Source organism: Pituophis catenifer, unplaced genomic scaffold (genome assembly GCF_029215685.1).
Source record: "Pituophis catenifer annectens isolate HBS135680 unplaced genomic scaffold, rPitCat1.0.hap2 SCAF_2, whole genome shotgun sequence".
Lineage (NCBI taxonomy): Eukaryota > Metazoa > Chordata > Lepidosauria > Squamata > Colubridae > Pituophis > Pituophis catenifer.
In genome coordinates this window covers 263157404-263183567 of record NW_027256882.1, presented here as the reverse complement: position 1 = coordinate 263183567, position 26164 = coordinate 263157404, and the positions used below count along the sequence as shown (strand labels likewise).

General features: G+C 34.1%; 1 protein-coding gene across 3 annotated transcripts in view; it reads left to right on the top strand.

Moving 5' to 3' along the window:
• The window catches only part of AP3B1 (adaptor related protein complex 3 subunit beta 1), a 164253-nt gene that overhangs the window by 103946 nt on the left and 34143 nt on the right, over window positions 1-26164 (top strand). For 2 of the 3 annotated variants that reach the window (XM_070938829.1, XM_070938830.1), the window contains exon 23: window positions 24500-24731. In XM_070938829.1, coding sequence (XP_070794930.1) covers window positions 24500-24731 — 232 coding nt within the window. Of the gene's footprint in view, window positions 1-12350; window positions 12442-24499; window positions 24732-26164 lie in introns of those variants that run through there. The other variant, XM_070938831.1, reaches the window with a different exon arrangement.

The following is a 26164-nucleotide window of genomic DNA, read 5'->3' as shown; positions in this document are numbered from 1 at the left end:
AAAAATTTTCTCTCAGGTTTTGCGACTGTGTAAATTTAACATTCTGAACCCAAATTTTTTCCCAAGTTTCCAGCATCACTGGTTCTTCAAAATTCTGTGCCCACTTAATCATACAATCTTTAACTAATTCCGTTTCTGAATCTCTTTCTAACAAAACATTATACAGCCTTTTAATATGCATTGGACCTTTCTCTCTTATATGTCTAACCAATTCTTCCTCATGCAACATAATACCAGTTTTTTGGTCCTCTTTCCATCTCATTTGTAATTGATTATATTGTAACCAGGTTAAATTAATCCCTTCGTCCAACAGTGTCTGCAATGTCTTCAGCTGCCATCTGCCCGCATCTGTAAAAAGAACCTCTTTGTATAAAAACCCCCCGAGTGACATTATATTTGTATTCCACAAGGTATGACCAAGATCCAGCCATAGCGGTATTTTATAATCCCATTTGAGTCGGTGCTTCTTCCAAACTCTCATCAAAGAATCTCTGAGTATATGACTTTTAAATACTTTATCAACTTTATCATCATAAAATAAATAAGCATGCCATCCAAATTCAAGATCAAAACTTTCTGCATTCAATATTCCAGCCTTTTTATTTCCAAACCAGTCACTTGTTAAAGTTAAAGCTGCTGCATCATAATATAACTGTAGGTTTGGGAGTTTAAGGCCTCCTCTTTCTGGAACATCTTGCATAATTTTCAATTTCACTCTCGGCTTTTTCTCGTTCCAGACAAACTTATTCACACCAGACTGCCAGACTTTCAGTTGTTTATCACTTTTAAGCACCGGAATCATTTGAAACAAAAACAGAAATCTTGGCAAAATATTCATCTTAACTGCTGCTATTCTTCCAAGTAAAGACAGTTGCAGCTTTTTCCAGATCTCCATGTCTTTCTGAACCTCTCGCCACAACACCTCGTAATTATTTTGAAACAATTTCATATTTGATTCTGCAACCTGAATTCCAAGATATTTTACCTTAGGTACAATTTCAAAACCTGCCCTCCTTTCAAGCTCATGTTTACGATCTTGTGTCATATTCTTAACTATCATTTTAGTCTTTTTTGAGTTCAGTTTAAAACCTGAAACTCTACCATAGTCTTGTATAATGTCGTTCATCAGGATTATTGATTCCATTGGTTGTGATAGGGTAACAACCAGATCATCTGCAAATGCCTTTATTCTATAATCCTCTTGCCTTATCACTATACCTTTCAAAATTTTTGAGTCCCGTATTATATTTAGCAAGACTTCCAATGTTAATATAAATAAAAGTGGGGACAACGGACATCCCTGTCTTGTTCCTTTTTCAATTTTAAACTCTGTCGTCAAACTTCCATTAATAATAATCTGTGCTTTTTGCTCTTGATAAATTGCTGAAATCGCCTGTATAAATTGGTCCCCAAAGCCCATCTTTTTTAAAGTCTTTAGTAGAAAGTTCCAATCCACTCTATCAAAGGCTTTCTCCGCATCCAAGAAAACCAGCACTGCAGAAATCTGTTTATTCTTATCAAGATATTCCAATAAGTCTATTACTTGCCTTACATTATCCTTCATATATCTGCCCTCAATAAATCCCGCTTGGTCCTCATGAATCACTTTTTGAATTACTGGCATCAACCTGTTGGCTAATACCTTCGCATAAATTTTATAGTCTGTATTCAAAAGAGATATTGGTCTGTAGTTCTCTGGTTTTTTAGGACCAACTTGTTCCTTTGGTATCAAAGATATATAAGCAGTTGTCCAAGATGGGGGTATTTTACCCCCTTGTTGAATATTACAAAATAAATCTCTAAGTTGTTCCACCATTTCAGCTTGTAAAGTTTTGTAATACACTGCTGTCAAACCATCCGTGCCAGGCGCTTTAGCTGTTTTTAGCTGCTTAATTGCTGCTATTATCTCCTCCACTGTTATAGGGTAATTCATTCTTTCCTTTTGTTGATCAGTAATTTTTGTAATTCTCTTATCCTTTAAATATTTTTCTATAAGTCCATTCTGCACCTCTTCTTTGGCATATAATTTAGTATAATAATCCACAAAAGCTTCTTTAATTAATTTTTGTTGAAAAATTTCTTTCCCTCCAATGTCAATACTATCAATAGTCCGTATACTTTGTTTTTTCCTCAGTGTGTAAGCCAACCATCTGCCCGGTTTATTAGCATTGCAAAATGTATTATGCTTTGCGTATTGTAAACTTGTTGCAACTTGTTCCGCCATAAGCATTTGAAATTGGTCTTTCAAAAGTTTTATAGCACTTCTTATTCTTTCATCTGTTGGGTTTTTAATAAGTAACTGTTCCTTATTCTTTATTTCCATTTCCAACTCAGATCTTTTCTTTTGTCGGAACAGTCTGTGTTTAGAATTCATGTAGATAAGTACCCCTCTCATATAAGCTTTACTAGCGTCCCAAACAATTTCAATTGGGGTACCTTTATTCAAATTTATTTCAAAAAATTCTTTCAAATGCTTTTTAAGTTCTATTGTATTTTTTTCATATCTAAACAAGTTCTCATTTAATCTCCAAGAACGTCTCTCAACCTTATCCATCTCAATTTCTATCCATACAGGGCTATGGTCAGTCAAAGTTCTTGGAAAAATCTTTGTTCTTTTTGTCTTAATAAGTAAATCATTTGACAACAGAATAAAATCAATCCTAGAAAAGGATCTATGTCTATCGGAAAAAAAAGTGTAATCCAATTCATTCGGATTATGTATTCTCCAAACATCTTTTAGTTCCATATCTTCTTTCATGTCAAAAAAAGTCTGCGGTAGTCTAATTCTAGACTTTGCCAAGCTCTTTTTATCTAATTTAGAATCAATTACTCCATTCCAGTCTCCCATAAATAAAATAGATCTATAGTCCCATTGCAATATTTTAGTATGTAACATCTTGTAAAAACAATCCTGTTGTTGGTTAGGAGCATAAATTCCAATCAAAAGAATTTGACCATTTGCTGTAAGCAATTCAATTGCTACAAACCTACCATCTTGATCTACTTCTATAATTTTTGCTGTTAATTTTTTATTTACATAAATAACCACACCATTCTTTTTCTGCGAAGTTGAAGATATATAATGCACTCCTAATTTTGAATTTATCAAATATTTCTGATCTTGAGTTGTAATATGTGTTTCTTGTAAGCAAATTATATCATTATTAAATTGTTTCAAATATGTAAATATTTTCTTCCTTTTCTGTGCTGAATTCAACCCATTAACATTCCAAGATAGACACTTAAGGGTCATCGGCCTGTTTCTGGAGCGCAGAGCAAAATATTTGAAGTTCATCCAAAAGCTTCGATCTTGCTCTTCCCATAGCTCCACTCTCTTGTGGGGTACTCTTAGCTGCCATCTTGTCTTGTCTTTCCTGTTGTTGTTGTTGCTTTTGTTTAAGTAGCTTGGATTGAGCTCTAGTTATACGTTGATCTTTAACTTCAGTCAGCTGAATCAAATCCAAAATTGGAGAAGAATCCAGCAAGGGCTCACTCAGCAAACCTCCTTCTGCACCTTGCACATTTTCTAATTCTTGCTTGGGCTGTTCTTCCGACTGCCTCTCTTCACTCTCCTTAATCTCCAAAACTGTAGATGTACGTGGAGATGGTGTTCTTTCCTTAAGAATAGTACTATAAAAATGTTGTGCCTTCTCCACGGTATTCAATCGATATCCTTCTCCCTTATATCTAAAAATTATCCCAGCTGGTGCATCCCACCGGAAGGGTATCTGTAAGTCTTTCAGTTCCTTAACAAGAAAACCAAACTCTTTTCTAGCTTTCAGCATTTTAGGAGGTAATTCTTTAAAAACTACAAGTCGTGAGCCCCCCACTTCTACAGAGGTGTGAAAAGATTTTTGGAGGATTTCATTTCTAATTTCTCTCTCAGTAAAGTATATGACCACATCTCTAGGCAATTGTCTTTGTCTGGCCACCCAAGAGTTGACTCTGTAAATTTTATCTATTTTGTGAAATACCAAATCAGGGTTAACTTGTAAGATCTTAGCCAGGGCTTCAGAGCAAACTTGTCTCAAATCCTGTCTCTCCTCCTCTCGAATTCCCCGAAGCCGTATGGCAAATTCCATCGCCCGGAATTGTATCATGACAATCTCATCTTCAATTCTCTGCATTTTATTATCAGCTTCTTCAATTTTATAGTCATTATCTTTCATCCTAACATTAACTTCTAATTTGAGTTCTTCAACTTTAAAATCAACTTTCCCAATAAAATTTGCCAGGCCAGACGCCACTTCTGATATTTTTTTGGTCACCATATTTTGATTCTGCTTCACCATATCTTTAACTTCATTAATTTCCTGCAGAAATTCCTCATGTGATTTTTGAAGTTTATGATCTATTTCCTGTTGAGATACTTGAAATTTTTCATCCAAAGTTTTAGCAATAAAGTCTTTTAAATCTCCCACATCAAGTTCTTTTTTCTGAGTTTGTAGTTGTTGAGCAGGGGGAAGTTGCGTTTGATGTTTGTGTGTGGGGGATCCCCCCCCTGATGCCTTCCCTTCCTGCTTCTTTGAAGCCATTGTGCCACGTAGGCTAATTTTTCTAGAGAGGAAAGTTCTTTTTCCTTTCCCTCTTCCACAAAAGCTTCTAAAAAAGTCCCCCAAAATTTAGTCAAATAAAACTGAAGTAAAGCAAAGTCAAATTTTAGCAAAAAGAGATGTTTTCCTTTAGGTAAGACAACTTTGTAGCAACTTTTCAACTTTGTAGCAAAGCAGAGAGGCTTCACAAATTCACTTTCACTAGCTCGTTAACTCAAGCGCTGGACGCCATATTTTTTCCAAATCACTTTCACTCGCTCACTTTCTCTTGATTTAAAAAGTCAATAAAGCACTAATACTTGCAATTTTCAGGTTTCTGGATTCAAGTTGGTATTTCCGCTATTTGTTAGAATTAGTTCCTCTCACTTTAAGAGTTTGCTGCTGTCGGCTTGTTCTGCTGAAGGCAGAATCGTCCCACGCCGCCCGGAGTCTCCGCAGGTTGGAAGGGAGCCGCTCCTGTTTTCACCCCCAGAAACAATTCAACCTGTGCCCTGCTGTCTCTGCTCCTGCAATCTTCAAGATTTCGGAGTTTTCGAGCCGCTCCTCGTTCGCGGGGCGGCTCTACAGGCGGCGGGGCTGGCGGTCTTAGAAAATCACCGCCGTCGCCGAAGCTCGCAAACCGGAAGTTCTCACATTTTTTTTTTTTTTAACCAAAAGCATTTTCTGCAACAGTATGCCATTTTTTTCTACTAGGATTTGTATCAACTTTTATAAGGAGTTCCTATCTAACAAAGAGCTCACATTTTAGTCTAACTATATTATGCTACATAGGTAAGAGAATATTGCATGCTAATAAGAAACCTGAAGAGTGTGAGTTTTAGAAAAACAATAGCGATTGTCCAAAGCATAAACTATTTTCAGCACATTATGACTCAAAATTTTGTTCTGGGTATTTGACAGCCACAGCAGTAAATTCCTTAGTTGCTGCATTGGTCTATTGAACAGAATGTCTTTCTCTGGTGTTTTTTATTAAGAAATCTAGTGGGAATTACTTCTGCTATATGCTATATTAGATTTGATAGTTCGTATATACACATTGAGGAAACTTCACTGTAAAACAATAAAACCAACATATTACAGTTATATGTGGCTTTCATCTTACCTGAAATTTAAAATTCAGACACAAACCTTTACTGTTTCATAAGACTGACAGTACTAAACCAGTCTGCAAAAGAAACATAATTATTACATTGATTTTTAAAAAGATCATTTGTCTGGATGCTACAGGTGTAAAACAAGGCCATAGAGACAATTTATTTACCATGTTCCCCCGAAAATAAGACCGGGTCTTATATTAATTTTTACTCCAAAAGATGGATTAGGGCTTATTTTCTGGTTAGGTCTTATTTTGGGGGAAATACGGTACTAAATGCATCCATCTGGCTGACAATCTAAACTGGGGTTATTTTGGGGGTAGAGCTTATATTACGAGCATCCTGAAAAATCATGCTAGGACTTATTTTCTGGTTGGGTCTTATTCTCAGGGAAACAGGGTAGATCAACAGAATTTGTAAAATATCACTCCAAGCTTTCAAGATTCAAGAAAGGAAAATTAGGAAAATTGATTGGGCTATCTGGTTAGAAGAAATGGATACTCTAGCATTGGTTCCCATAGGTCTATATACTGCCCTTCATGTCTGTAGAATCCTGCTATAGACTAGCTAAATTTATTCAAGTTTCATGAACAGCAGCATTATCCATATTGATCAACAGAATAAAAATCCATAAAGGTAGTACTTTATTGGACCTACTTTAATTTTCCATGTAGACTGGTACAGGGACTACTTCAATATAATCTTTCATGTTTTTTCTTACCCTTTCTTCCCTTCCCACATCCAAATTGCCTGATAGAGTTTTCAACATTGAAGCTGCCAGTTGTTTTGTACAACTTCAGTTGGCCTAATAGAAATATTGCCTCCATGGATTTTGTATTGATCTTATTTAACTCTGTGATCTGTATGGCAATTTACTATTTATAATAAAGTAGCTTTACTCCTATAAAACTAGTTTATCCTATGTGCATAATATTTGTGTGCCACTATTTGTTGTTGTTTACATTATATCTGATAAAGACTATAAAATGCATGGAATCTAGTGAATACAAAACAAAAAATCTATGAAATAAAGGGTAAAAGATCTAACAGTGGAACCTTTTTAATGTACTTACAAGAGATACCCATCACGTCTAATCAATGGTTCCTATTAATTCACAATACTTGTATACGTTTCTCATTTTTCTTTTTATTCACATTAATCATATAAGAAAGTGGACATCCTTCTAACATTTGCCTTGTTTTGCAGAAAAGATGCTGGGTTCAAGTATTTTGGGCAAAAGCACCAGAGAGAAACTGTAACAATTATAGAGTCATATTTGGTAGGAAAAGATCATTAAATTAACCTAATCCATTAATTAGTGCAGAACTCTTACATCAGCTCTGAGAACTCACCATCTTTTAAGGCAGAAGTACTATGAGGCTTGAATAATTTTTTAAGGTGTGACTTTCAGATGGAATAAGGTACTGCCATTGGAAAGAGGAACCTGGGAAATGTTAGTGCATCATGGAACAACTGTTGGATTCTTAGGATATGTGTTAGCCTTATCACAGGGAAATACCTGAAATGGGAAAAGTTTGATTTTTAAATTACAGTTATTTAGAGGGTATCCTTTCAGACATGACACTTTCCCTAGAAATAGTTCATGTTGAGAAGGAAAAGTTTTTTGAGAGTGGTTATAACAACAGAATCTTTCAAGTGTGATTGTGCTACCTAGTATCTTCTCTCCCATTTTTTTTAAAAATTTGATTTATATGCCGCCCTTCTCTGGAGACTCAGGGCGGCTTACAATGCGTTAAGCAATAGCCTTCATACTTTTGTATATTTATACAAAGTCAGCTTATTGCCCCCACAATCCGGGTCCTCATTTTACCTACCTTAGAAAGGATGGAAGGCTGAGTCAACCTTGAGCCTGGTGAGATTTGAACTTGCAGTAATTGCAGGCAGCTGATGTTAATAACAGTGCTTTAGTCTGCTGCGCTACCAGGGCTCCTAGTTTGAATGGAATGGAAGTTTGAATAGAAATAGGAACCATTTGCTCTCTGACCATGTTAAGAAACTAAGACACAATGTTCTGAATGTCAAATAGTGTCAAATATCAACTATGCTTATCTATGTAAGATCGAAAGATTCCTGGTGAAAGCATGTCATCCTTTCAAGCTATAACTCTCACACAATGGCTGAAATCAAATGAAGGCAACAAATACCTTTGTTGATTCTGACTTATTTGATCAAAGAAGGATGCTGATTCTTAGTTTTGATAACAAAAAATAATTAAACTAGGAAATAAGTATCCACCCTTATTGTTAAATCCAAAGCAGGATCCATGAATTATTTCTTTCTTCATAATCTAGAACTATAAGTTTATTTATTTAGCTTTATCAAAGCCTGATACTTTTATCTTGTAACAATACTTTTCTTAATGTACCTGATTTAAAAAGATAAATGCAAAAAAATACTTAGTTTGCTTTATTTCTTTCCTTACTTTTTAATTTCTTTGTTATCCAGCAGCTCTCTTAAGTGCTTTCTATCTTGGATGCATATAGAAAAAAATTGTTATGCTTGGTCTTAATTTTATTAGCAGCCTGCAGCTGAAAAATCCTTTTGCATTTGTTTCATGCTGATTTGTGTTCCTATTTGTTCTCTTGTTTGGTGACAGTTCTTAACTGACCTTCCTTATCTTTTATCTTCATGCATTGGTTGGTAACATCTTGGACAAAATGGTCCTTTTCTGACTTACTTATCAAATTTATTTGCCACCAACAATTTATTTGATATACCAACATCAAAAAAATATTGATATTGCAAATCTAGCCGCTCATAATCGCATTGAATCAATATCAATATTTTTTTGATGTTGGTATATTTGATCTTCTATTTTTCTTTTCACTTTTTTATAAGGAAACCTTTAATTTTTAAATATTCCTTTTATTTCTTTGCCTATTAATATTTCAGTTCCATCTTTTCATAAATTAGAACATACGATAAATTTGATAAAAATAACACTAACTGAACTATGAAAAGCACCTAAAACCGGATGAAATATTAAAATAACTAAAAGGTTTTAAATAGCCAATTTAAAGAGGCATATCTTAGTTTTCATTTCATAATTTCTATTTAACATTTTGTCCTTGTAGAATGCATCAGCTTTAAAAACAAACAAAGCTAGGTTGGAAATCAGTTTAATTCAAAAAGGATAATGCTTCACAATTTGGAACAAGAACAATGTCAAAGAAATAGAACTCTGAATAATAATGCCCCTAAAGATCTTCTGCAGATTCAACAACCAGATAGGTTGTTGAAGAACTCCTTTAGATAGTTAGGTTCTAATCTGGTTTTGTTAATGACTTTAATATTAATATAGCACCTTCATTTGAATCCAAAGTTCATAATTTCCCAGTTAAGGCAGTATGATCTTAATATGATGCAGAAATTTTCTGGTACGTTTTGCATCATCAAAAATTTTCGGACTTTCTGCAAGTATGGGTTTATATAGAATGCATTCAAGTAGTCAGGTGGATCATGACCAAAAATATGATTTAAGGAAGATATCAGCTGTAATTATTACCTTTACTTGTGAAAAAGTGATTCCAAACTACAGATTTGGCCACAATTAAATGTTTCTCTGTTAGGTTTCTTTAATAATTTCCTATGTAATCTAATAGAACAGAGCTTGTTGTTTCTATTTGATGCATTGCTTGTATCAAACATTCGCTTCTAGCACTTCTTAGAATTATGTCCAGGACTACATCTTCTCTGGTTGATTCCATAACTAGATTCTAGTACAATCAGTAAACATACTGTGAAATCTGTTCTTCGGTTTTGCAATTACAGTCTTATGATGTTCTTTCTTTGTGAAACTAAAAGTAGACCAACTTTCCTAACCAGTGTTGACTAGCATTTCAAGTTAACATCCATTTAAATCTTCTCCCCTTTTTAAATGTAAATTTTAATTTGTTTTTAAATTATGGGGTATTTTAAATTCAGCCAAATTATTTAATTCGTTTTTAATTTATTTTAAATTTTTGTATTTATGTGTTTTATCTTGTGGCTGTTCACCACCCTGAGTCCTTCGGGAGAAGGGCGGTATAGAAATTTAATAAAATAAAAATAAATAAATAAATTTGAAATTGGGACATAATTCTACACTTTCTTCAACAAAGTTGATCAATTTTGATTTGTGCTCCTAAAGACTAATCTATCTGAAATTAAATTCTTTTGAATTAGGACAAGAAATTAGTCTTCTAATACTTTAGATAATGTTGCCCATTGAAAGTCTACATTGAAAGATGTAGAATCAAGAGCAAAGCTAGATGGTATCTTTCATTAAATTTGGTCTGCTATCCAAAGCCTCAAAGATATCTTGTGCTGAATCTTCCACTTTGCCAAGATTTTATTTGCAGCCATCTCTCCCTAGTCCCATCTCTGTTCCAATATTGTAACCTGTTTGGAGACAAATCACCTCAAGGCAAAACTTTCAGTGAGAGCAGGGATTCATTATCCATCCTGAATACTTTTATTGTTTTAGATCAACCTTTAATTCATTTGTGATTGGGTAGATCTACAGCTGACAGATATGATTGGTGCTGCTAGTTTATTTATGAAATAGAAGTGCTTTATAAAAATTAGACATAGAAGGGCACACTAAAATTATGTACAGTAAAATTAATACAGTGAAGCATTTTAACATAGCATAAACTGAGCTAAAAGCTCTAAAAAACAAAATGACTGATCAAATAACTTGTATCTTAAAAATTAATTCAGCATAGTCACCTGGTACAAATTGCAATGATGAAAAAAATGTCAAAAAACATGTTGCAACTCTATGACATAAAATCCAGGCTTTCATACTTTGGTTTCATATTGGAAGCAAGTAGCAAATCATGGGATTTGCAACATGATATGTTTTGTTATTTGGAGTGAAGGCTAATGAAAGGTTCAGGATAGTGTTCCATAGTCTATTTATTACAATAAGGAAGATTAAGGACACAGATCCTTATATAGAGACCTTCTATTGAAGATGACTTAACTTTCATAACAAAGAGAATTACTTGCAGCTATTAGGATCATATAAACCCTTTGTCAGGTGCAATGATTTCTCTTCAATTATAGAGATTATAGATGCAAGTTGTAAACTATTATATTTTGCTGAATACAATATCTTTCCAATTTTTGTATCCTTTTAAAATTGAAAAGGCCCAATTTAGCTAACAGAAAGCTATTAATAGAATTAAGATTGCTTATATTTGCACCTTATTCGTACAGCATCAGAAATTTTAAGTGTTACATAAGGAAATATATTTGTTGAAGTAGAGTTGTTCTCAATAAATTTCTATTTAAAGTTCATACGTATCAGAAAACATAAATCTATAAAAATTAGGATAGTACTGCTACTTGTTCTTCCAGATAATTCACTTATATATATTCAGATATAAGTCATATATAGCAAATTTTAGTACAAGACTGTTTTCAAATATTTTTTATATAAAATGTAAAAAATGCAGTTTTATCCTTGTTTTATCCTTGTCTTTGGAAGATGAAGATCCAACATTTTTGTCAATAGGACTAGTCTTTTTAAAATTGCAATCACATTTTTCTAAGGTAACATTTACGTCCTCACATCTTTAGCATCTATCAGACATGACATGGGACATATTCATTGACCCTAAAAATTTTCATCAGAATCATGCACTGAAAGGGGGCAGCCCCAGTCAGACAAGAGGCTCATTTCAATTTTAACAGCGGTAATTAAAGGTTAATTCACTGAGTCAGGATTAACGAGGAAAGTACAAATGATAGGCAAGCAGCTGCCTTTATAATACAAGATTAGAACAATGCAATTACAATCAGAATTAGAAAAAATCAACTTCCTGAAAGGTTCTGTAATGAATGAACTGCATTTTTCTGTTACTAATTGTGCTACTTAAAGATGAGGATGGTACAACAATAATTTTATTGTGATATTTCTTGATCAGCTGTGTTTAACAAGATAGTATTCTAAATTCAGCAATCACAGCAGATACTTTTGAAAATCACTAACAGCAGTTAAAAAACCAATAATTGCCATTAAACCATAGAAGGTTGGTTAAAACAAAATATTCAAACCTAACACACAAACACAACACAGTATTTGTTCTTATTAATGGTTTTGAAACATACTTGATATGATGTTAGTAAATATAAGGATTAGAACATTCTTGCAGCTGCTGTTTCTTTTCATGATAATAATGCTCTATTGTAATAAAGGTAAATAAAATAGCTGGTTATTGTGAGATCTGTTTTTGTGTATGTTTTACCTTATGTACCTTGTCTCTACACAACAGGGATTAAAGAAGAGGGAAATATTATGTTAAAGCAATAATTATCTATGAGATTTTTTCAACTCATTTTGAAGTAGCTTTGAAAATATTTTCACTAGATGTATATCTTTTTAAATGGTCTATTTCTTGCTGACATCTTAAAATTGATGACATTTTACTTTGTTAGGTGTCATAGGATCCAGAACAGTTAAAAACTTTTATTTTCTGTTTTATTTAACAGTTTTATTTGTTTAACTGTTTTATTTAACAGTTTTATTTGTTTAACTGTTTTATTTAACAGTTAACAGTTAAATACATTTATTTCAAATGTATTTTCTTACATTTGCAAAGAAAATAATAGAAAACCATCTTAAAGTAAGTTTTGATTCAATTGACATCATGTGTAATCAGTTGTTTTTATGTGTTTAATATATTTGTGTGCTAGGATACATAGGCGTATTGATGCTTAAAATATAGTTGTTCAGTGGCATCATCCCAAGACAGATATAAGACTTTTGAAAATTATCCAGCCCGTGATACCAAAAACATTTGAGCTCAGTATTGCTGCTGTTGTGAAGGAAATGGTTTGTATGTGCAATAAAAGATTTGCTTTATAAAATATTTTTGCTAAGCAGGCAACAGCTGGTAAACTTGTCTCATATATTCAGTAACTTACAAAAATGTGTGGGTTTTCTTTGATATTTAGATCAACCCAAGCATTGTTTGGCTCAAAAACTGGCCCAATGTGCTGTTCTTTACAATATTTTGACATTAAAAGCTTGGAGAAAAGGTATTTAAGTAGCTTTTGGTGCAGGCAGTTGATAACTTTTCATTCATAATTAGCTCATAGAGAACCGAGAGACATTGCAGGGAAATTGAACTGTCAGTGGGTAGAAACAAGCATTTGACCTCATCACATTGAGTGGGGCCCATCATAATTTGTTCATTTGGTGCCCATCAGCCCAGCCTCATCTCTCATACGGCACCTCGCTGACCTTCCCTCTCCAATTCCACTCAGTTCAGCTTTAATTATGACTCTGCAGACCCGAAGAAATATTGCAGCTTGCTCTCAAAAACCCTGAACTGCCACTCACCAAAAGATTGGTTTTTAACAGGTAATAAATGCCCAGAGGAAATGGTGCTGTGTCCCACACAGAACATACCAGCTCCTTTGGAGAATTTCTGGCCTTTCAAGTATCCTATTGCCTGGTAGATTTTAAAAAGAAAATAAAAAGAACATAGTATTGAATTTAGTAACACATGTATTAAGTAAGCTTTTTATATAAGAAGGAAAAAACCTAGAGTTAATAATTGTATAAAAAGTGATTATAGTAAGTAAACATTAACTATCTTTTAATATCAGAAGTTTTAATCGACTTAATCAGCAGGTAATCAATTGCTCCTCCATTCACAGGTTAAAAGTTCCCCCTCCGTTTAATAGGTTTTCCAGGTTAAAGGGCACATCATTTAAGTCATAAAGTCATGTTTCTCTGTGTCATATATGGGTATATGCATAATTGTTATCCTTTGAGGGCTGAATGCAACATTTCAATTTATGCTGATTAGTGTACATTTAAAGTGTCAATATTAAGTTCTATTCTATTCTATTCTATTCTATTCTATTCTATTCTATTCTATTCTATTCTATTCTATTCTATTCTAAACACATGGTAGCTTCTTATTTCTCATTACAAATTTGATGAAAAAGGAATTTAATGGCAGCTTTAAATTTTGTATTCATATACAGCATATTATTGAAAAAAATAACTACTCTTCATTCTTTTAATCAACTGTGGATTTTCATTTGCTGAAATTTGAAATAGTTGTATTAATCCACATTTTTCCTAATAGGATATAGAACAGAGGAATTGTTGGTAGTTTAGATTTCCACACTGAGGAAATATATTAAATGGTTTCTTCACTAGGAGAAAAATAAATCTGTTATTCAGTATCTTCAGAAAGACCCAGATAGTTTGTTATACAATCCAATTAAATATAATAAATTCAAATAATTATTGGTAACCTAAAATTAATATTGCATACTTTAATTTTGTTACTCTGGGCTTTCAAAAATTAGAAAAAGATTGCATGAACACAGTAGTTATCTCAAATTAACAACCTTTTGTAGATAAAGTATTTTGCTGATCCAATAACCAGGCATTGCATTATTCTATGTTAAATAATTTTGAGAAGACTACATTTCACCTGCTAGTAGCACTTCTTCTAAGACATTGTGTGCAGTAACCCATAAAAATGGAGGTTTAATAATGTATGATTGAAAAGTTTGAAAACCCAATTTAGGCTCCAAAAACTTATACCCGAAGTCTTGAAGGCAAATAAAAGTATTCAAAACTACAGTGTATCCTTGTAGTGAATGTGAAACTGTCAGCAGGATTTTCAGGTCATTTGACAAAAAGGATACAAGTGCAGTAGTTAGCAGTGAAGGTGACTGCTAGTTTCATCAATCACTTTGCCTTTCTTTAAGTTGATACATAATGGACCCCTTCAATCAGCTTCCTTGTTCTTTGTCACTTGTTTAGAAAAAGAAAAAAAAGTGAAAAGGCTGGGCTTTAAAGTCAAGGCTACAAAATGAATTGTTTCTTATTTACAGAAGGTAAGGAGATGTCAGAGTGAGCAGAAGCTCTTCATAAAATGTTGAGTTTGTCAGTAGAGATAATATGCAGTTTGAAGCTTTTTCCCCATAGACCTTTATGGTGCCTGTGAAAGCAAAGAATTCAAACAAAAATGTGAAATTAAGGTAATGGTCATTAGCAGGGTACAAAATTAATTCAAGGAAATGTGTTCATAAATATAGGCTTTATTTACTAGAGTCATAAATGCAATCTATCTGATGCCAGTGGCATCAGATAGATTGCATTTATAATTAAGTCCTGGGCTTTTTGAATAATATTTACCTAATATACCACTAATAATTTCACATGCAAAATATTGCATAATCTTTTCCTGCAGCAAACCAGATGCACTGATTTAAATATCACCCTCTGGATATACAAAATTATGTTCTGAATTGAGTGTTTGTCTGTATGTTCCTATATCACCTGAGTACAGCATATAACCTCCAAACTACATAAATTGCTCTAGGAACATAGTGCTGCCTGTATGAAAGGGGCTTTTGTTTTTGCCATTGTTTTTCACAAATACTCTTAGGTGACTATCAGATTCACTGATCCAACTGAATTTGGAGGATTTTGAGGGATGGGTTAAAACAGGGCTGTCAAACTCTCAGCGTGACAGTGGCATCATGTGATGTATTGGGACTTTTCCCCCCTTTGCTAAACCGGGCATGGGCATGGCCAGTGCATGATGCATCTGGCTCGCGGGCCGCAAATTTGACAGCCCTGGGTTAAAGATTTTTTTTTTTAACAAGCAGGCAAGGAAGAAAAGGTGACAGGTTGCAGAGCACCATATTCCTGTGTTATTTACAAAAGTCTCTGGGCCATATAAAATTCATAGGCATTCGTGTAAAACATACTGACTTGCTGCAATCCAGTGTTACACTTGAGATGTGACCACCTTGGGTGATAGAAAGTATCCTATAAAAGTAACAAACTCAACAAACTCAATATCTTATCCAAACTTGCTTTGGGTAAGATATGATTGGCCTTGACAGTTATATGTAAATGAAATGATGCTTTTGTGAGGAATTCCAAATGTCCCTTATCTAAATGTATGTCTCAATATATGTTGGAATTTTTTATCAGTGTGTGAGCTTTATAATAGCTTCATAGATTTGGATCAGTCTTTTGCTGTGAATTTTTCAGAACCTGAATGGGTAGATGACAGATTACAAAACGTTACCGTCTCCAAATATTTCTCATTCCTCCTTTATCAGGCAAATAAGCACCTCCCTGTCTATTAAAAGGCTGAAGCAAGAGAAATAGGAAGTTCCTTCCTACTAAACCTAACATAGATTAGAAGCTGAAGTAAAAGTATCAGCTATCAAGATTTCCATAATGTTATCTCTTTTCCCTTTTAAATAAAGGGAAAGGTTTGTGAGAATCTTGTTTTTGATTGCCAAGAGCATGACATCTTTTTGCTACAGTTTTTAAAATCAAATTGATAAATGAAAGTTGGATCTAGGCCTAATCATACTTAAGAATGATTAATTTAAGTAATATTGATTTCATTGGGTCTAATGATTAAATCTGGATCGCACACAATTAACCAATCATAATAATTACATCTGCACTGATTTTTTTTTCCACCATGATCTTTAAATGTTGCCTGAAAGTGGCTTATTTTTGCTACACTATATAATTACCAGCTCAATTATTGCTTACAAAAATAATAATAAATAATGGGATGTTAGGTTAATATTTATATTGGAAATTCTATTCCATTGAAATCAATATTCTTTATGAGTACAGAGTTTTTGGTTTATTTTAACCCAGGTGAAAGACTAATATTTATTTAAAACCTTTTGCTTACTGCTTCAGATTTTATATATATATGCATATTCTTTCTAGCCAGGTTTTACCTATGTAAACTTAGTTGTTCTTCAGCCCTAGGTTTACATAGGTAAAACCTGGCTAGAAAGAATATGCACATAAAAGCCTATGAAAAAAGAAAAAAGAGATATATATATATATATATAGATATATATATATATATATATATATATATATATTGATATTAAGTATGAGCAGGAACATATGGATTATATGGGAAAAGAAGTTTCGCCAAGCACTGTAATCCCAAGCAGTGAAAGACTTTAGAAATTGATACCAACACTTTGAATGGGACATTGAGTGAAGTTAATAAATCACACAATTATGTATCCATATTACCTAATTCCAATCTAATTTACCACAATATTTTGTGCAAAGTGAAGTTTCAGCAAGTGGATATATCTTCTCTACCCATACACACAAATACACATACACAGAGAGAGAGATACAATGATGCTTAAATAGTTAGCTTGGTTCTCTTTATCTAGTTTTAGGACTTGTGTGGAAAACAGATCATACATTAAGTTGTATTTATGCAAATATACTGAAAATTCAAAACGGTTCACAAACCTTTAAGCATTACAGTATTGAATACACAAGGGAGGGAGGGAGGGAGGGAGGGAGGAAGAGAGAAAGAAGAGAGAGGGAGAGAGAGAGAGAGAGAGAGAGAGAGAATGATACATGACAAAGAGTTACCACAGAATGGGTTACTGTAGTGAGACCAATTCAGTCCCAAATTGAGCCACCATTGTCATACCGGATAGAATGGTAAAGGGTCGTGTACTTTTAAGTTCAGAAACGGATCTAAAAGCAACCCCAAACCACTAGATCCTTCAAAGGGCATTCAGTCTCATCCAAAGCAGATTCAGCATCATTTCTCTGGACAGTGAAAAGTACCACTGTTTTAACTGAATGTCACTCTTACAAATTTGATTATTGAGTTAATCTACAAAATTTTCCATTGAGTGGTGTCTCTTTCTATATTTAGTATGTTTTCCCCAGTTTCATGGTATTCTGATATTCAATAACCACATGGATAATTTATTTCAATTGGAGTGATTTTTTTTAAATAATTCAAATACTTAGGGACTTTGTGGAAAATAGGACAGAAAAGCCATTAAAAGGGTTCGGTTTTGAAAAAAAAAAGTAAATGTAATTTAACTCCTTGATTACTACTTTTAACAAAAGGTGATATTGTTATATTGTGAGTGGAAAATTTTGCAGATTAATTACAGTGGATTGGGGAAGTATTTAGAAAATATTTATAGAAGCAAAGTATTCCGCTTATTTGAGTGAAATCGGCTAGTTCAAAAGAAATTTAAACAAAATCATATACTTACTTAGGCATGAAAGTAAATCATGGGAATTCAGTGACATATAGAGTGAATGATTCAGTCTAGGTTTTGTTTTGTTCTTTGATTTTGTTTCCATTTATTTACCAGATTATGTGTAATATCCGGAGCTCTCTTTTATAAAAGTAACTAAAAACATTAGCTCTTAATTCTTAGAAATATTAGTAGTAAATCTAAGTGCAAGTAATCCTTGTTTTACATTCATAATTGGAATCAGAATTTTTGTTACTAAGTGATGTGGTCATTAGGTGAGTCATCACATGACTGGAGCTTATTTTATCATTTTGCCATGTTGTTAAGCACATCACATGATCATGAAGTGAATTATGCAGTTATTAAGCAAATCAACTTGCTCAATTGACTTTGTTCATCCGGCAGCAGGAAAGGTTGCAATTGTGATCATGTGATCGCAAGATGCTGCAATCATCATAAATATGAGCCAGTTGCCAACTTCCCAAATTGAAATCATGTGACCATGGGATGATATGAGGATGGGTCATAACTCACTGTTAAATGAACAGTGACCATGGGATGATATGAGGATGGGTCATAACTCACTGTTAAATGAACAGGACTAAGGATATTGCACTTAGTATAAAAGTGCAGTAAGAAGCAATAAAAAGAAATTCCCGTTTCCTCTGCAGCAAATATGTATAATTACATAATTATCTCTTATTCTTTGTTTACAAAAAATTCAGTTATTCCTATTCTCCAATTTTTTTTCTAATCCTCAAAGCCACAAGTCATAAGAGTTTTTCCCTCCCTGTTTCATGCAAAAAGTCTGTTAAGACGCTTCCGGTCAACCATAAATATAAATATTTTCTCAAATCAAGAAAGTTAACTTAGCCATCTCTCAAGTTCCACCATCTTCACCAATCATTCCTTCATTGTGGGTAGAAGTGAATCTTTCCACTTTTGAGCATGTAATAGTTTCACTGCAGTTGTCATATATAAAAATAAAGTTCCACAACTTTTTTCTAATTGCCTGTCTGGTCTCAAAAAACAGTCTCTTGTTTCAATTGTACTTTTAAAATCTTCTGAATTAATACATATATTTGTCTCCATTTTTTTTTACTTTTTTTACACATCCACCAAACATGATAAAACATCCTTTCATGTTTTTCTTATTTGCAGCAAAAATTTGAAACACCCTTATAAGATATTTTAGACAATTTCTTTGGTGACAAATACAAAGCATGGCTAATGAATACCCCAGAATTTTTATATTCTATATATTCTGTTATTCTGAACATTAGTGAAAAAAATGTTGTCAATTTTTACAGATTTATCATGAAATCTTGGGAAAATGCCATATCGTTTTTGTGTTTCTCTAATATATTGATCATTTCTGGCATGGTTCAGTTCCACTGATCTAAATAATGATTCATGCATTCCAATCTCACCTTGTTAGGGACAAAATATACAAGCAGATTACTCAAAGGACCTTAAACTCTGAATCATTTATAGATGTGCCATTGGCATTGTGTAGCATTTTGAGAAATTCTCTGAGGGCCACAAAAGGAATGGTGATGGTCTATACCTTTTATTATTGAATTACTGTGTTAGGCTACAGAGAAGTTCATCAGAATGCTGATTATACTCAGGAGTTCTATATGTTAATAGCAGAGGTAATATTCAGCAGGTTCTGACCAGTTCTGGAAAACTGGTAGCGGAATTTTTGAGTAGTTCGGAGAACCAGTAAATACCACTTCTGACTGGCCCCACCCCCATCTATTCTCTGCCTCCCGAGTCCCAGCTGATCAGGAGGAAATGGAGATTTTGCAGTAATCTTCCCCTGGAGTGGGGAGGGAATGGAGATTTTACAGTATCCTACCCCTGCCACGCCCACCTAGCTATGCCACGCCCACCAAGCCATGCCCACAGAACCAGTAGTAAAAATGTTTTGAATCCCACCACTGGTTAATACATAAATCATAGCAATAGGGGTAGTTCATAATGAACCAGGAAGTCCCTCAGATAGTCAGATAGTCCCAAGCAATTTCAAGTTTGAAATGTTTGAAATTATAATAACGGCACTATGCATTGTGAGCAGAAAAGAACTGTGAGCTGTTGTAGAACTTTCAGTGTTGGAGTAACATGAACATGATGCAGCAATAGTAAACAGTCTAGATAACACATTTACTACCAGTTCAAACTCTAGACACTTCTAAAAGGAGTCCTATATAAATGGCATTGCAACATTCTAAATGTGTTACAGTAATGGCCAGAGCATAAGTGACTATATCATATTGATTTAGGAAGAGCAAATAGTTACACACAAAATCAAGTTTTGGAAACAACTATTGAGTTCCGAAGATGGATGGTTAGTACAGTTTCAAGAACAGCCTCCTAAGTGTGTAATGTAACCAGTTCCAAAGCCAATTGAATCTGAATTCTTAAACCAGATGTCCTACTGACCAGTATCACTTCAGTTTGATCTAAAAACAATTTTTGTTACCCAAGAATTTGAATCCAAGCAATATTCAAGATCATTTTTTTTTGGAGTTTTGTGATTTAATTTAATGGCAATAACCATTAATATATTGATGGTGCTTCATTTGAGAAAGTCAGATAATGCTTCCTTACAGTTTCATATATTCAATATGGGCATAATAAAACTATATGAAAAGGTACAGTCTATAAAGACAAAACTTTCTGGGCATGACTCAATAGAACAAATTTGCAGTTACTTAAGTAATGTTTTCATTTGGAAAAGGGCGCACTGAAATAGCAATTATCTTTATTCAAATGGGTGCTTTTTTAAATTAAAAATGCATTTAAATGTTCAAAGTACTGAGAGAAATTGAATTAAGTCTCTGAATGCACAAATAATAATCCATATTTTGTGACCTGCAAAGAAATGCAATTCTTTTAAGCTTCAATTTTCCATCAGTTCAGTACTTTATTACATGGCAACCTATATAGGGAAATAAATGTGTCTCAACTTCTGATCTGCCAAGCCCAATGGAGAGGATGGCTTGTACATGCTTGCTAGCCTTATGTTTTTGCAATCCCAGAGAGATAACAAGATAATTAGTGGTTTGCCTCCAGGTGGTAGGTGGAACATGTGGTTCCAAGTTGTGCAATGTGGTCCTTTTTTGTTTCAGATGTTTTACTTTTGGAATCCTTAACTCTTGTGCAGAAAGACACTTAAAAAGTATTAAGCTAGTAGTATCAGTTTCTGCGCTCTCTGCTTGTAATGCTAATACAAACTCTAGTCCTGTTTGATTCTGAAATTTAGAATTGTTTTCTGAATTTCATCATAAAGATAAATGGTCTGGAATTATTTTGTAAATTTCTAAAATTGGGAAAGTTTTGGAATGTTTTTAATGTAGAGCTAGGTCACAGAAAGCTATAACCCAGTTTCAGCTCCAAAACTAATTTGCAAGATGACTTTTCTCATTGTAGCACATTAATTTGCCCTCATTTGACTTCTGGATTGCATATTTTTGCAAGATTATCTCAGAGTTTAGCTGCTTGAATTGTACATGTTCTTTCTGTTTTTAATCTATATTTTAGTCAGTTTAAGCAGTGGCTTAAACATTTTATGATTTTAATCTTAAATCTACCCCCTAAGAATCAGACATGCCATATCATAAAATAACTATTAGTGATTAGTTTGTATCATATAAATCTAACTTGAGTTGATAATATGGTCCATTACCAGCTAACTGCACAGAGTATTTTTCATTTTACACTCTTCAGTTGCTTTTTAGTGAAGTGTTGAAAATATGAAGCTTTTTCCTTTCTAAAATTGTATGCTGTCTGTCTGTTATTAGTGAGATAACAGCTCTTATAAATGTTTCAGTAAGCACTAAGTAGACAGTTATGTGCACTCTCATTCCACGCTTATTTGCTTACTGTAATAAACTGATAAAATATGTGTGGCTTGTCTCTGTATCTACAGGCACATAGATTTCCTTTAATATGTCTACTGAATTTCTTCAAACATACAAAAGTATATAGGGGATTTTCTTAACCATATGCCAGTGGGATTTGTTGTTGGTTATCATACTGTAGCTAAATGCATGTTAATGCATTAAGCCACATATTTCTGTTTTTTGAACATTTTAATTGAACCAATGCTAAAAGAAACAGTTCCATCCTTTCTCACTTGAAAATTATCTTGAGTACCATAATTCATGCTAAAGTACTATACAATTTAGATAATCAGAGAAGCCGGAAACAGCACCAGATAAGCAAGAGCAATCAAATAAAAACAATATCCCCATATCCACATAGGATTGATAGGACAAGCTGCTATATATAATCACCAAATCTCATTTTCCTGTGCCAGAGTATTGACGATGTAACCTAGAGTGCTAATGAAATGTCTGCAAGAAAAACCAAGCTCGGAGAACAATAAGAATACTTACTAGAATGTTAATATTTTTGGAATTACTTTACATTATTTTCCCTTTGCAATATGCCAAGTCTGCACCCTGGGATGTTTTAGCTGCTTCATGAAAACTCATTTTTTAATGTTTATTTTTCCAATGCACATTAATATTTTAATTTTTTTTTTACTGAAGTATTTGATTTAATGTAACCATTTCATTGCAATTGTAAATCACATCAGGCTTTGTACAAATAAGCAGTCTACAAACACTTTAATAAAATATTTATTTGATAAAATAATAAATCCATTACTCTATGCCAGGGGGTGTCAAACTTGAGGCGCGGGGCCTGAATCCGGCCTGCAGGGTGTTTAGATTTGGCCTGCAGGGCCACCCTGGAAACAGAAGGACCGGCCCACGGTGCCTCTGCCAGTGAAAACAGAGCTCAGGAGAGCTGTGTGAGCTCCATTTTCACTGGCAGAGGGTTGCAGGAGGCCATTGCAGCCAAAAATGGAGCTCGGAAGCCCGTTTTTGCTGGAAGACTGCTCGGGCCACCACAGATGCCCCGACACAAGTGATGTTGAGCTGGCCACACCCACCCTGGCCATGCCCACCCCAGCCCCCCAAGGTCAAACACAAGCCTGAGGTGGCCCTCAATGAAATCGAGTTTGACACCCCTACTCTATGCTATCAGTGGTTATATTAATTTATTTGCTTTATAGTTACTCCTCAACTGACAACCACAATTGAACCCAAAATTTCAGTTGCTAAGCAAGTCAGTAGTTAAGTGAATTTTGCCCCATTTTACAACCTTTCTTGCCGCAGTTGTTAAATTAATAACACAGTTGTTAAGTGAATCTGGCTTCCCCATTGACATTGCTTGTTAGAAATCACCGGAGAAGCCATTGACTTCTCCGGAGCTTTTGACATTTATTTTCTTACTATTTTATTTATTAATTAATCAAATTTATATAGCTGCCTATCTCACCAAAGTACCTGAGTGGTGCATACAACAAGTGGATAAAATCACATATAAAAACAATATAAAAGGTATAAAAACACTTTAACAGCTAAACATTATAAAAAACAGAGATACAAATCCTAGGCAAAGAGAGGATAAGGATAACCAGATCAGCAATGGAACCATCTTAGTAGTTTCCTGGGAAGCCCCCAGGATAACATAGCCAGGTCTTGAAGGTCTTCCAAAATATCAAAAGTAATGGGTTTCCATTGTAATTTTAAAATGGCTTTGATAATTTTCTGCTTGTTACTAAAAATATCACAGAAATATTTCAACTAAGAATGATATTCAGTCTGATGAAGTAAAACAGAATTTCATGAAATGCTAGCAGCAGACACTGTGTTTCCCTGAAAATAAGACCCTGTCTTATATATTTTTTGCAACCAAAAAAGGCACCAGGTCTTATTTTCAGGAGGTCGTCCCCTGACTCACGTCACTTGCACGTGTTGCCCCTGGCCTCCTTTTTGCTGTCAGACCTTCAGGAACTTCTTCGTCTGGCAAGGCCAGCAAGACTTTCCTGAAGGCCTCTGCGGCCGATAACAGAGCTCCAGATCAATCCGGAGCTCTGTTATCGGCCGCAGAGGCCTTCAAGGACGCCTTGCCGGCTGCAGAAGAAATGGGCTGAGGTGTGCGGGGCCTGGCTGCAATTATCCAAAGGTAAGTGGTAGGGCAGCTCACGCACCCCATCCCGACCCTAGCTTAATTTTTACCCGTGAACCCTGGAGTGGGTGGGTTTTAATTAGGGCTTATTTTTTGGGGGGGCGGTAGGGCTTATTTTGGGTGCATGTGTAAAAATCAAACTAGGATTTACTTTCTGAGTAGGTCGTATTTTCAGGGAAACACAGTAGAATGTAATATTGTCCGAGGGCCAAACTACCTATGGAATTGTCTTTGTCCCCTTTCATTGACCCATTCCATCTAGTCAGGCAGGGAAGGTATGTTGCAGATCCTGTCAATTAAAGAATTCCAACTGGCATGGTCTATAAGAAGAGAGCCTTCGCTGCCATTGTCCCCACTCTGTGGAATATTCTCCCCTCAAGGGTGAAGCAGACCTCCCCCACTCTCCCATTCCAAAAAGTAGTTAAAACATGGTTCTGCGGCCTTGTGTGGGAAGTGCAGAGGAACATATAGCCATGGAGTTGGCTACTGCCCTGAGAGCCCTCCCTTTGACTTTTAAGTAATTTTAAAAGTTTGCAATTATCTATACTTCCTTTTAAAATGTTAACTTTTTATATACTGTTTTTACATTCTAACGTTTTATTACACCCTGCCCAGAGTCCCTCTCTGAGGGAGATGAACAATTCAACATTGTGAAAAATGAATGAATGAATGAATGAATGAATGAATGTTTATACTTGATTGTTCACAATTATTTAGTAGTCTATAATCACAAAATTGTTTTTCATATATAACAGGTCAGTGCACCCTTCTTTGTGCCAATGAAATCTCATGAACTCCTTCACCGAATGAGTGGAAAAGGATTAGCAGCCAATTATCACTTCTCAAGACAGCCGTGCATTTATAGTGATCAGATGGTATCTGTACAGGTGATGCTGACTAACACCACAGACCAAAAGATAGAGAATATCCATTTAAGCGAAAAAAAGCTACCAGCTGGCATGAGAATGCACGTATTTAATTCAATAGGTAATTAAATTCTTATCTTGAAACTATCTAGTCATCATTGTGTAAATTAAAAAAAATACTGATTTGGATGTTTTTAAAAAATCAGTGTATCACCTTAGTTCATGATTTAATTAGCCTTTTATATATTGAATGTTTTATGATACAGGCCATGATTATATTTGCAATGCCATTGAAATGTGTTGTAATCTGTGACATGATTTATACGTTTGTGTAAATAGTTTCTTTTCTGAGCAGACATGATTAAGTTGTAAACTTGTACTACATTTTTAGAAAATAATTTTATATAAAACAGTACATCATTGCAAGGTAAATAGCACAAGATATCTGCAGGGGGCCTTATGCAAAATATGTGCCATGACATCATGATGCAAATTCTGCCTTTTATGTACTTGAACAGAATATTACAAGATAAATATAAAAAGGTAAAGTTAGCCTTTAGCACGTGTTTTGTCATTTTGGAGTCCTCATTGTTCGGAACAGATGCGTGCACTAAATAGCAATGATAAAATGATCTAGATTATACTCTCAAATGTAGTGGAGCCCTGCAGTTATAATAGAAGTTTTCCTACTTCATCCCCTCTCTCCCCTACTCCCCACCCACTTCTGACATTTTTAAAATATAATTTCATTCAAAAGATATTCATGGAAGAAACTGGAGAAAGTATATTTAGAATATTTACCCATTTCTCCTGCCTCCTGTTACTTTGAAAAGCCACTGCTTGGCATCTGGCTTTGGATGCTGCAGAGGAAATTGAGGATTTGCAAAAAAAAAAATTCCTGTTTCTTACTGCTTTACTAGATGGTAATGGAAGAAATCCTTTTCTTTGAGGTGTTTGAATATTCTTTGACATGTCAGGATCTAATCATATGAAGTTCTAAAAATACTGATCTTGTTGAAGAAAATGTACAAAAAACCCAGAGAACTATAATCTGTTAATAGATTCAGAAAAAGTAACATTAATATTGTTAGTAAATGCAAAGGTCTAGCTATCCAAAATTATCTGTAGACATGCAGGTTAACCATTCACTATGGTTACTTTTCAAATAAAGCAAACATTGAGAAAATAAAATCACAGAATTTATTCCTCAACATAATTTGTTAATCGTTTGGTTTGAGGTTTATTTTTAACAATGAAAAGCAGAAAGTCCCATTATTTCTTCTGCAAGTCTTTGATCTTTTTAAATAAGATATTAAATACTATTTTTCTGTTGTTTAAAATGTTTTTAAAATCCATGTGACAGTTTCCCCACATTTCTCTGTAATCTCCTTTTTCATATTTCATATTTCTATATTTAATTTTTAAATTGAGCAGATTAATTAATTTCTTACGGTTATAAAAACATTAAGGATGTCCTAATAGTATCTCTGATATATGTCATTGATATACAGGCTTGCAAAATTATAAATATATTTTGCTTCTCAGGGTGTTGAC